The sequence below is a fragment of the Camelus ferus genome, chromosome 14 (genome assembly GCF_009834535.1).
Source record: "Camelus ferus isolate YT-003-E chromosome 14, BCGSAC_Cfer_1.0, whole genome shotgun sequence".
Classification (NCBI taxonomy): Eukaryota; Metazoa; Chordata; class Mammalia; order Artiodactyla; family Camelidae; genus Camelus; species Camelus ferus.
Genome location: NC_045709.1, coordinates 65,005,079 through 65,017,633, shown reverse-complemented (window position 1 = coordinate 65,017,633; position 12,555 = coordinate 65,005,079). Strand labels below are relative to the sequence as shown.

Genomic DNA, 12,555 nt, shown 5'->3' with positions numbered 1-12,555 from the left:
AAACTTATTTTTCACCATTTTACATCATATTTAAACATAACACTTTCTGTAATGATAATCATTAAAAATGCACAAAAATCTTTAAAATTGAGAAGACGTGCTTAACAGACATATGTTTACACATCAAAGATAAAACAAATAGGAGGAGTGAAAGGAGTCCTGATGATTCCTTATGGCATTTTTGAAGGACTTTGTAATGTGAGAAATTGCTTCTGCTGGGAAACTATTTTTTAATTTCCATGGTATTTTATTATCTCTCTAATCCTAAATATAATAGAGAAAAAGGAAAACAAAGTAGTGTTTGGAAGCTTATTTTTATTAATGAGCAATCAGTTGGTTGAGTACTTCTTCAAAGTATGTTAATTTGCAAAACAAGACTTTTATTAAGGAAATTTTACTGTAATTGAAAGTAACCTCCATATTACAAGCTATAACAGTCTGATTCCTGTGAACTGTTTCTAGTCACAACATTTCTGACACCAAGTGTGGGGTCTTCCACATCAGGCAGTTCTCCAATACTCTGTGGACACCAACTGGGTATCCTAAAATTTAATTTGGTTCTGACACTAACTACCTGCAGTTAGTACAGACCCCACAGGATAAGAATTCAGTCCCACAAGACTACCCCTCACTGCAGGTGCCAGTTGCAAGTAATTGTTTCCAGAGTTACCCACACTTCTGTCCAACTTAGCTACAGATTAGGGGTTCTCGTGATCTCCTGCTTAGGTTTGATAATTTGTTATATGGCTCAGAGAACTTAGGGAAACACTGTACTTGCTACTACTGGTTTATTATAAAGGATATTATAAAAGATTCAAATGATTGGCCAGATGAAGAGGTAAATAGAGCAGGATCTGGAAGGGTCCTGAACACAGGAGCTTCTGTCCCTGTGGAGTTTGATGTGCACCACCCTCCTGGCACATGGATGTGCTCACCAGCCCAGAAGCTCCCTGAACCCCAGTGTTTGTGGGGTTTTTATGGAGGCCCGTTACATCTGCATTCTGATTAAATCATTGACCATTGGTGACTAACTCAGTCTCTAGCCTTCTAATTGCATTGTTGGTTCTTCTGACAGCTGGCCCCCAACTTGGAGCTCTCTAGGCCCACTAGTAGTCACCTCATTAATGTAAACTGAGGATGGTCAGAAGAGCTGAGTGTGAAGAACTGAATGTTCTCCTCACCCCTCTGACTCAGGAAATTTCAGGTGTTTTAGGATCTCTGTTCCAGGAACTGGGGGCAAATACCAAATATGTATTTCTTATTAAAGAGCAATATCACAGATATGTTGTTTGCTAATAGATTTTTTTGTCTAAGAATTTCATATTGAAGATAATATCCAGATAACATTTTTCTGTGGGGATTATAGTGTAAATTATTTGAAGTAAAATTCTGGCGATCAAAGTTTGTTATCTTTGTTGAGAAGGATTTTTACTGTGTTTTCTTCTTATGGGAGCAGCTTGGCCAGTACTCTGAAAACTGTATGTGAATGTGGGTTTTGGTAAGGGAAAGTTAGGGGAGAGCCTTTGCCTAACTATGGAAGTTAGGAATAAAGTATTTTATATAGTTTGAAATAATAATAGATGGTTTTTTAAAAATTTCTTGTAAGAATCTACTAAAATGAGTGGATTCCTGGTACATTGTAAATGTTGTTAAATATGTTTGTAATGTATAATTTTTGTTTTATGACTCACTTTTCTCATAGAGCTTGTCAAAACACAATAGAAGCAATATTGGAACCGAAGGTGGGCCACCTCCTTTTGTGCCTTTTGGACAGGTAATGACTTTTATTTTGGCAGGTGAATTTTATTCAGCAAAAAGTGTTTTTGATTTGTATTCAAGCTGTGTTTAGTTTTGTACTGAATTATTCACTCAGAGGTCATAGGAGTTATACGGAAATATATTAAGTACAGGAATTTGATAATGGTGGGTTTTGTTTTTTCTTTACTGTAATTAAAGTTTTGGTGTAGATTCTTTTCTTAAAAGCTATTAGCGCAAATATTGAAACAAGAGACATACGCGAAGTGCAACTTAAAACTAATTAAGGTAAGATGGTGGTAGGGGTAGGCTTTTTTTTTTTTTTTTTTTTTTGAAAGAGAAAAAAGTTCAAAAGTAAGAAGACAAAAAATATGCTATAGTATCTGTTTGTCCATTAAAAACAAAAGAGAAAGAACATAAAAGTGTCAACAGAAGGAGTGACAGGAGACAAAAATTGTGAGGACTCAAGGCAGGGAAGAGCATCACTGCTTCAGGAGAGCCTCTGTCCTGACCATCCCTGCTGGGATTCTGTTCTGCCTCCATCTAGATACCCATCTCAGTGTGGGGCTTAACTTTATTTCCAGTTGATATTTTCTGTTTTCAACTACAGCAGCCATGATCCTTCTCTTACATAAGCTAAGAGTTTTCTGTTTCCTAACTTTCAACCCCCTTTGCTGCAAAATGTAACCTTGAGGTAGCTCCTCAACTGGCCAATATCTTGTGTTTCCTGGTTATGCTAAGCATCACATTATGTTGAGAACAGTCTCTCCCAGCTTGTCTCTGCTTTAGGCCTGAAGAGTCTGAGAATAATCCCTGTGGCTGCTTGCTCTTTGCCACATGATGCCAGTAAAATCTAGCTCTTGGTAAAAAGCCTTGCATTTGTGCTAAATTTTCCTTTGAGTTCTGGCTCAGGGTGAAGATGAGTTGGGGACACAATAGGTAGGAAACAGAGACCTATATAAAAATATTTTGATATGAAAAACAGATATCTAGTTGATCAGATAATAAATGGGGAGGATCCAAAAAACCTTTTCTGTAGGGTCTACTCAAAATTGAATAAGTCAGTCTTGCATCATGGCTGTTTAGGAAGTATTTAAAACATACAACTTTTTTATTGTGCTTTGGAACGTATTTTATTGTGCTTGGGACAGTGAAGATAAAGGGAGGCATGATTTATGTTGATGATATTCTCCTTTCTATCAATTAAAAAATCCAGAATAGAAAACAGTGTAAACATTCTAATAATTTATATTTGAAAATAATAAATGCTTTGTTTATAAGAATTTACTTTCCCCTTAAATGTTTTGGTGATAATATTTCTTTCATAAATTGCTTGTAGAGACTTATGATTTAAGTATTTTCAAGGATTTGGATAGTTTTATAGCTTTTTTTTTTGTATTAGGAGGTATATAAAAAGCCATAGCTTCAAGAATATTATTTGTTTATGAAGTCCATTCTGAAAAACCCTTTTCAGCATATGTTAGCCTTGTACATGGGTTAGAGGAGAAAATACTGGCTGTGTGTTAGTGTCAGCTATTCTATATTTATATTGCTGAAAATCTGTATTTGTATAAAATATTTATTTGAGAGCATGTTTTTCTTCCTCTTTAAAATTACTGAGTTGAAAAAGGTTCATTTAATAAGATTTTTGCTGATAGGATTAGAAGAGAACAGAATTCAGGGCTTATTTTTAGGCAATGATGGCTTTCTTAGTTTGTTTTAAGGGACTAAAAATAAAAAATTTTGCAGCCTGATTGAGGGGAAAGGGTTATGTTTTTAGCTTTTGGTTTGTAAGTTCAGAGACATCTTTCTGTATGTTAAAATAGCTGTATTACTTAACCCTCATGGGTATTGTGGCATAATGTGGAAATCAAGCTCTTAATAAAAATCTAAATTTACAGTTGTGCAATAGTCCAGACTGTTTGAAGTTTAAAATTATTTTAAATCATTATCCTAAAATGAAACTTAGATCTCTTGGTTTGATTTATGTTTTAAATATGTGTCGTGTTGTAGGCTACATTTATTGTAGCTTTCATTTATCAGTTACAGTTATTTAAACATTATTTCGATTAGTTCTCTACCATTATTTTTAAATCCATGGGAAAGAATTGTATTTTTATGGACTCTCAGCTGTTGTGATACAAGCATTTCTTTTGAAGACATGTTGCTTTCTTATGAAAACCTTGAGTCTCTTTGGAACTACTGAAACAGTTTATTTTTATTTATTATTAACAGAAGTGTGTGTCTCATGTCCAAGTGGATAGCAGAGAACTTGATCGAAGAAAGACATTGCAAGTTACAATGCCTGTCAAACCTACAAATGATAATGATGAATTTGAAAAGCAAAGGACTGCTGCTATTGCAGAAGTTGCAAAGAGCAAAGAAGTAAGAAGCTAAATCATTATGGATTTCTCTTATTCCTTGCCATTATGTTCTATTTAGATTACCATAATCATTATTGTCTTCTTACATAAAGTAACTGAACAAACTTTTGACATTCTCCTTCCATATTTCATCAGTAAAAATATGCTCTAGTACCTTTGTTAGTTTTCATTTTTAAATCTATTGTATAGTAAAAAATACTTTTGGATTATATATGTATTTTTACATCCCCCCCTTATCATTTACTATTAATAGCCCACAGGTTTTCTTTTCATTATTTTTAATTTCTTGCTTATTTGAAATAGGTGTTTTCCCTAGTTATTTGTTGATTTTTAGATTTTGATAAGAAATTTTAATTCATGAATTAGTTGCTTAGGTAGACTTTTCTTAACCAGTGATATTGAAATAGGTTTCTTTATTCAAAACCAGTAATAAATCTTAGCTAATAGATTTAAATTCAGATTTTAAATAGGTGACTTCTTGAATTTTGGTGGTTCTTCCTTCAATGTGTCTGACTATCATCAGTCTAATGTTGGGAACATTAGAGCACAAATTCTGGAATCAGGCAGCCTGGAAGCATGTCCTGCTGACACCCCTGGATAGGTTATTTAAATTTTGTACCCTATTTTCTTTATCTATGAGAAGAGGATAACAGGGATACCTACTTCATAGGGTTACTGTGAGAATTAAAACAGATAATCTTTAAAATATTTAGAATACTACGTGGCACAGATCATGGAATTGCTGCCGAACTCAGGTTCGGCTCCTCTTCACTCAAGAATCCAATACTGAGAGACAAGTGTTGTGTTAAAGGAAGGACAGCTTTATCGAGGAAGCCGGCAGTCCTGGGGAGAGGGTAGACTCGTGTTCCAAAAAACCAACTCCCAACTCCCCGGGTTTTGCTTGGAGATTATACAGGGAAAAGAGCAAAGGGCTGCGAACTCATGGGAAGGGGGCAGTCTTCTATTTTCAGAGATGATTATCTTAATCACACAATTTCAAGTAGCCATCAAGTCTTACTCATGGTTGGGACATTATCTAAGTTATAAATCTTTGGTTAGCTATTCCTGGAGAGTAAGGAACAACTGATTTTCAATCTTGATATGCACCATCAGCAGCAAGTTAAGCTAAGTTAAAGGTGAGCTAGGGTAGAAATTAGACCTGGTAAGCATAAGATCACAGCTATGTTAAACTGAAAAATAGAGTTGGGATAATGCTGAGGACCGAGAGTCCCTAGTTACAGTCTCACTGCCTTAGCTACAGTATTCCTTTGCTAAAAGCCCTCAATAAATGTGGCAATCGCTATTTCTCAGTATTTTCTCTATTCTAAGGCACATTTAAAAAGTCATTTTTAACATTTCTGAAATTAATGCATTTTACACAGTTTACATAAAATGTATTTCTTCTTTACCAAAAAGCTATTAAAGTTGTGGATTTTCAGAAGACGATATTGGGAGTGCATCAATTTCTTAATGATTGTAGGAAAGTTGTTCTTTGGATTTACATTTTTCTCAGACAAACTTTCTTTACAGAAGTTTGTTTGATGTGGTTACTGCTATCTCTTTACTGGAATATAGTTAACATACAGTAATATGCTTCATTTTTTAAAGCCATAATTGATCACATTGTATTTTCCCATAAATAGTTGATAAATATAGGATCAAAGTTTTCTGAAGCAGAATTTAAACTTCTCAATTTACATATGAAAGAGTTTATAGAGGCTCAAAACTATAAAGGAACCTGCTTGAGGTTACACAGTGACAAGTCTAGGACCAATATATGTGTATTACAGTAGAAATCATGTCTATATCTGTGTTTATGTGTCTGTATATATAGATGAGTATACACACATATTTATATTTAATCTGAATGAACAGCAAAATCATATAACAGTGTAATTGTTCTGAAAGGATGTTTAAGTTCATCTGTTTAAGTACTTATCCGGATTTGGCAGAATCTACTGCAAATGACCAAGTGATTTTTTTTATTCCTTTTTTCCTTTAAGTTCTTCATTCAGCAAATATTTTTTGAGAACCTTGTATAAGCCAGGAAGTATTTTAAATGCTTAGGTTAAAACAATGAAGAAATAAATAGACAAGATTTTTGCCCATATCAAGCTTATATTTTAGTAAACAGTTTTGTTTTGTATTAATTTAGTAAGGGTGACAGACTATTGGCATAATATATATGTAGATTATATGGTAGATTAGAAGTTGGTAAGTGCCATGGGAAAAAATAAAAAGTAGAGTAGGATGGGGAGTTGAAAGTGCCAGTTGGTGAGGGGAGTTGGGGGTTGCAATTTAAAATAGGATGGTCAGAAATGTAGAATTCTTTAAAATTCTTGTGTAGTTTACATTCTAGTAAGGACAGTAAATAATATACTAAATAAGTAAATTGCAGATTTCGGTCTTAAATATAGTAATTTGATTAGGCTTCAAGATGGTGAGATTTGAGCCAAAACACCAAGGCAGTAAGAGAATTAGTGTTTTGGCGTCTGAGAGGAGTGTTCTAGGGAGAAGGAAAAGCTGCCGCAAGGGCTCTGAGCAGGAGTATGTTGAAGGGGGATCAGTGGAAGCAGAGAAGGCAAAGGAATAAGTTCTAGAATACAAAGTCAAGGGCGATAGTGGAGGTCAGCTTATGTCGGGTCATGTTAGCCCTCTTACAGACTCAGAAAGAAATGAGTAGCCTTGGGAGGGGTTTCAGCACTTCGGTACATCAGCAGACCTGCATTTTAAGCCTAATTCTGGCTGTTGTGTTCAGAAGAGAAGACTGGAATCAGACAAGTTAGGAAATTACTGAAGTAACTGAGGGGGAGAAAAATTTTGGTAGCGATGGCAACTGTGTAGGTGGTACAAAGTGCTCAGATTCTGGTGTTTTGAAAGTACAACCATCAGGATTTCTGAAAGATTAAATATAGAGCTTAAGAGAGGAAGTGGTGTCATGAATGACTTCAAGGCTTTTGTCCTGAAAAAATGGCAGGTTAGAGTTGCTTACCTCAAATTGAAGAAGACTGGGGTGGAACAGTTCTGTTTTGTTTTGATAAGGAAGTGCCTCCAGGAGATGGGGCTGTTTCACTGGCACCAAAAGAAAAAGCACTTTTGGAGTTATGGAATTTAAATTCTGGAAATATATTTAATTTGGAACAGATTAGGCTCCAGACTTTTCAGGTGACTATGTTCTAATATATTAAGCAAAACACTAATATTGCTGTCTGTTAATGAGTGTTTACCACATGCCAGTTATTGAATTCATCACTTCATGTTGATGATGTCATTTAATCTTCACAACATCCCAGTGAAGTAGGTTTTCTCATCCCTATTTTAAGGATGAGAAACCTGAGGCTCATGAAAGGTGGCAGTTCAGTGACTTGCCTGAGGGCAGGAAACGGAAAGTGGCTGAGCAGACTTAGCCCCAGCCTTGTCTAGCCCCGAAGCTATGTTCTTACCTATGCTACGTTGTCTCCCAGTCTAATCACATTAGAGTTGTAACATATCAATATAGACTAACATTTTTCCTTATGGTTATATAAGTAATGACTCTCAAGACATTCCAAATTATTTATTTATTTTGCTGAGATTGCAGAAACCAAAAATTGAATCTATTAATGAATCTTTGGTCTTTGAAGATGTGGTTTTAATTTTGATTTGAATTAAATTTAAATATTGTAGTGTATCAGCTACCTAACAGAGATATTTAATGTTGTCCGTTGATACTTATCTCACATCATTTTTCTGTTTTTCAGGTTCTGTTCTGTTTCTTTACATTTTCATCTGATTCAGAATAATTTCCCAATATTATATAAATGTGTATCCAGGATGTTTTCTTACTGAAGGCATTTTAAGACACATTAAAAAAATATTGATAATTATCTCTAATAAAAATCAAGTCTTGACTTATTTTGTTTTTATTAGATCTATTAGAGAACTATAAATATATTATATAACCAGATGTTTAATTTGATATTGTACAAATAACTGTGGGATGCTTTTCAATCATGAATTGGTCTCTTTCCCAACCAATGTTTTTTAGTATATGTGTTGCCAAATAGAGCACCAAACCAGTTTTTTTATGTTCTAATCTTTTCACAATAGTTTTGATAAAACAAAAATGAGGTCAAATTCAAATTTGATTACACATATAATCATTCAAATAAGTCAAACTAAGTAAGAAATATGGACTTTACCGCTTTTATACATAACTGGTAAGATATAGCATGTTATGTAATAAATATAAATAACAAATTAGTAATGAGAGTTTTAATCCAGTCTTAAAATTTATATTACTTGTCTACGTTCTTAGATTATAGAATCCTATTACTGGATCATGGACGTAATGTAACTGATTCCTAGATAGGTTTGGTGCTTTGCTAAGGATAGCCTTGCCATGTAGCTGGATTTGTAATCCGGGTCTCATGGTATCAGTCAAGTATTTTATCCTACAATCATTTTGACAGCTAATAACCATAATGCTTGTATTTTCTTTTCCTTTACATTGTTGTCTACTTAGGTTTATTCTGATGATTTGCTTTGGATATTTAAAGATTATAATTATGTAATTTTTAAATTGCTTCACCTGGACTTGTGGAAAGAAGAGATCATGACTAGTAGATATCGTTTAAAAAGCATTAGTTAACATTTTGTTTTCTTCCTGTAAAACATAATTAAGAAACTTTTTTAACTATTTCAGTTTTGCTAGATTTACAGTTTTTAGTCATAGCTTAGTCTTTAGGGCTTTTAAAAATACTGTGTGTTTATATTTCTTTTATCTTTCTCTTATCTGAAGACCAAGACATTTGGAGGAGGTGGTGGTGGTGCTAGAAGTAATCTCAACATGAGTGCTGCTGGTAACCGAAATAGGGAAATTTTACAGAAAGAAAAGTCAACCAAATCAGAGGGAAAGCATGAAGGTGTCTATAGAGAACTGGTAAGGCTAAAGAACTAACCACAAAGTTTATGTCTTTCATAGCCTTGAAGTTTTTTTCTTTCTCACAACCACCACTGGCTTTTTGAGTGTATTATGGATAGATGTCACAACTCTAAGAAGGCTTTCATTAAGGATTCCAGTTAACTCATGAAAAATTTGAATTGTTTGAAAAATAATTTACTTAAGTAAAATTTACATTTTACTTAACTTTCTAATATCTGAATAATGTCTTTCAGAATGGATTGATAAAAATTCATCAAATTAAATGAAAACACTCAAAGAACATTATATTCTAGAAGATGATGCATCAAACACATAGAGTTATCTGCCCTTTCTTACCCTTCCCCATATCTTTTCTCAGATTTTGTCTGAAGTGATTTTATTTCTTTTCTCAAATTTTGTCCAAAGTGATTTTGTTTCTTGGTGGAAAATGTATTGAAACAATAAATGTATATTATAGACTCAACTGCAAAGTATTCCTGGATTTTTGAGGTGACTGGAAGAGTCAGAGGTACTTCTGGTATGCCACAGTGTCCACAGATATAAGGGAACTGACAGGAGTTCATTTTCCTCTGCCTTTAGAGGTTGAATGACTTTGGATGATTTTGTCTATAGAGTGTTAAGAGTAGCTAAAGTAAAGGGGGTTCATTATCTCATATAACAAGAAATTCAGAGGTAGATGGTTAAAAAGTTTGGTAAATTCAGCAGTGTAACAATATTTGAGCTCTGTTGGGCTTTCTAGTTCTTAGCTTCCTTTTCCGGGTTACAAGATTCTCCGTGCTTCAAGCCTTCATGCAAAAAGTTCAAAGGTGGAAAGGAAAGGGGGTCATTTCTCTGTGTGTGGGTTTATAACAGGGCCAGACTATTTCTTCCTTAAATACATGACCATATTATTCTTAAAAAAAAAAAAGGCACTTTTCAGGTTTGAGTGGATACAGTGAGCTGAAAAAGACACAGTCTCTAACTCAAGAAGCTGTTAAACACGAATGAATTGAGAACCCTTGTCTGGATATGTCTTGCCATAGAACACCAAAGGACCTGCAGTTTAGGATTGTTGTTAGGATTAAAAAACATATGAAGAGAGTGGTGTCACAAAGATGGCAGAATAGAAAGCTCCAGAATTTTCCCATCCACCAAAACAACTATGAAGCTAAACAACATTGCTGAAACAACTATTTTAGAACCCTTTGAGCCAAGTTAGACTCTTGCAGCATACAGAGTAATGACGGATGAAGAAAGAGGCTGATCACTCACTGGCTGACCGTGGAGACAATGGAACAAAGACTCCAGTGATCACATATCACAAGGAGTATAATTCTTACAAAGAAACTTTGAAAAAAGTTACTAAACAGATTTATAACTGCAGTCTTTATCAAGTAACAACAGCAGTTCCTGAGGAGGAAGGAGAATCTGATTTCCAAAATTATTGCCATTATAGTATTCAAAAATTTCAGTTCTCAATAGAAAGTTACAAAACATACCAAAGAATAATAAAGTATGACTCATTCATAGGAGAAAAAAGAAATTGGCAGAAACTATCCCTGAAGAAAGCCCAGGCGTAGGACTTACTAAACAAAGACCTTGCATCTTAGAAATGATCGGACGTCTGAAGAGAGCCATTGACAAAAAGCTAAAAAAAATCAAAACAATATATGAACAAGTAGGGAATATCTATATAGAGATAGAAATTATAAAAAAAAGAAACAACAGAATTTCTGGATGTGAAAAGAGCAATAACTAAGATAAAAAATTTCATTAGTCAGGTTAAACATCAGACTAGATTGGGCAGAAGAATCAATGAACTTTAATATAGGGCAACTGCAATTACCCAGTCTAAGATGCAGAAAGAGAAAAGAATGAAGAAAAACAGAGCCTAAGGGACCTCTGAAATATACCGTCAAATACACCAACATACACTTGTTGGGAGTCCCAACAGAGGAGAAAAAGTGAAAGAAAAAGTATAGGAAGAACTAATGCCCCCAGTTCCCAAATTTGATGAAATCATGAGTATACACATTTAAGAAAGCTCAATTAACTCCAGTAGGAGAAACTGAAAGAGAAACACTCCAAGACACACTATAATCCAGTTGTTGAAGGCTGAAGACAGAGAGGAAATCTTGAAAGCAGTGAGAGAGAAGCAAGTCATCAAATACAAGGGATCCTCAATAAACAAACAGCCAATTTTTCACTAGAAACTATGGGGGTAAGAAAGCAGTGGGGTGATATACTGAAAGAAAAAAACTTAACTAATAATTCCATATTCAGAAAAACTATCATTTAAGAATGAAGGAGACTGTTAAAAGGACAATTTGAAATACTAGTGTAAGTTTGAATGTACATGAATTATTCTAATGACCAGGTCTCCAGTTCTTTTGCATGTTGCATGGTTTTCAGTTCTTTATTTTCAACAATTGAAGGAATACTTGATTGGGATGTTAGTGATAGGTCCTTAAAATTATTTTTGATAATAGATGGTATTATAGGTTGAATTTTGCCCCATCCACCACCCCTCCCTCCCCCAAGATACGTTGAAGTCATTCACCACTAGTATCTTAAAATGTGACTCTATTTGGAAATAGGATCTTCACAGAGGTATCAAGTTAAAAAGAGGTCATTAGGGTGGGCCCTAATCCAGTATGACCCAATTCAGTCTCCTTATAAAGAGGGGAAATTTAGACACAGAGACAGACATAAACAGAGGGAAGTTGACCTGAAGATACCCAGTGAGAAGGTAGCCACACAGCTGGAGTGATGCATCTATAAGCCAAGGAATTACCAGCAAACAACAGAAGCTAAAAGAGGCGAGGAAGGTTTTCCCCTAGAACTCTCAGAAAGAGCATGGCCCTGCCAACACCTTCAATGAGAGTTTGGTTAACAAGTCAAGTTAACAAGAAAGGTAGAATAAGCTATACCAACATTGGATAGTAATTGATTATTAAAAGTGTTTTTGGTAAAGTTCTATATGTAGGAAAACATTCTTAATTAGATGTTTACTTGGGAAATAATTGGGAGAGGGAAAGGCTTTGGAAGTTTGATTATTTTTTTACATTCAGATAAGAAGGGTGAATTACGGTTTTAATGTCCAATCCTTTTTACATTTACTTCAGCGTATCTACAGCAGGGATGTAAATATCCTCTTTTGTGTCAACTCTGATCTATTGACAGTTGCTACTGTATTTAGAAAGGATTTTATGTTTGGAAGGATACAATTAGGGTTTTTCAAAAAGTGCTGTGCATTTACCAGTGTCTTTGTAGGTATCAGAGTGGCTGTCTACAACGTGCATGCCATGTGTGTGCTATCTTAAAGCCTTTTCATCCTAACTCCTAGTGTACAAGTTAGTTATGTATTCCTCAGGTGGTTATAATTCAATAGATTTCTTCACAGGATTAAGTTTATGTTACTTAAACAGTTCTTTAATTCTACTCAGTGTAGATTTTTCAAGATTTGGAGTTCTGACGTTTGAAAGTAGGTTTTTCTATTGGGGTACAGGCTAT

General features: G+C 34.5%; 1 protein-coding gene across 1 annotated transcript in view; it reads left to right on the top strand.

Moving 5' to 3' along the window:
• TDRD3 (tudor domain containing 3) overlaps nt 1-12,555 on the top strand; it is a 151,130-nt gene that overhangs the window by 77,857 nt on the left and 60,718 nt on the right. The window contains 3 exon segments of the mRNA XM_032496899.1: nt 1,703-1,774; nt 3,991-4,140; nt 8,920-9,060. Coding sequence (XP_032352790.1) covers nt 1,703-1,774; nt 3,991-4,140; nt 8,920-9,060 — 363 coding nt within the window.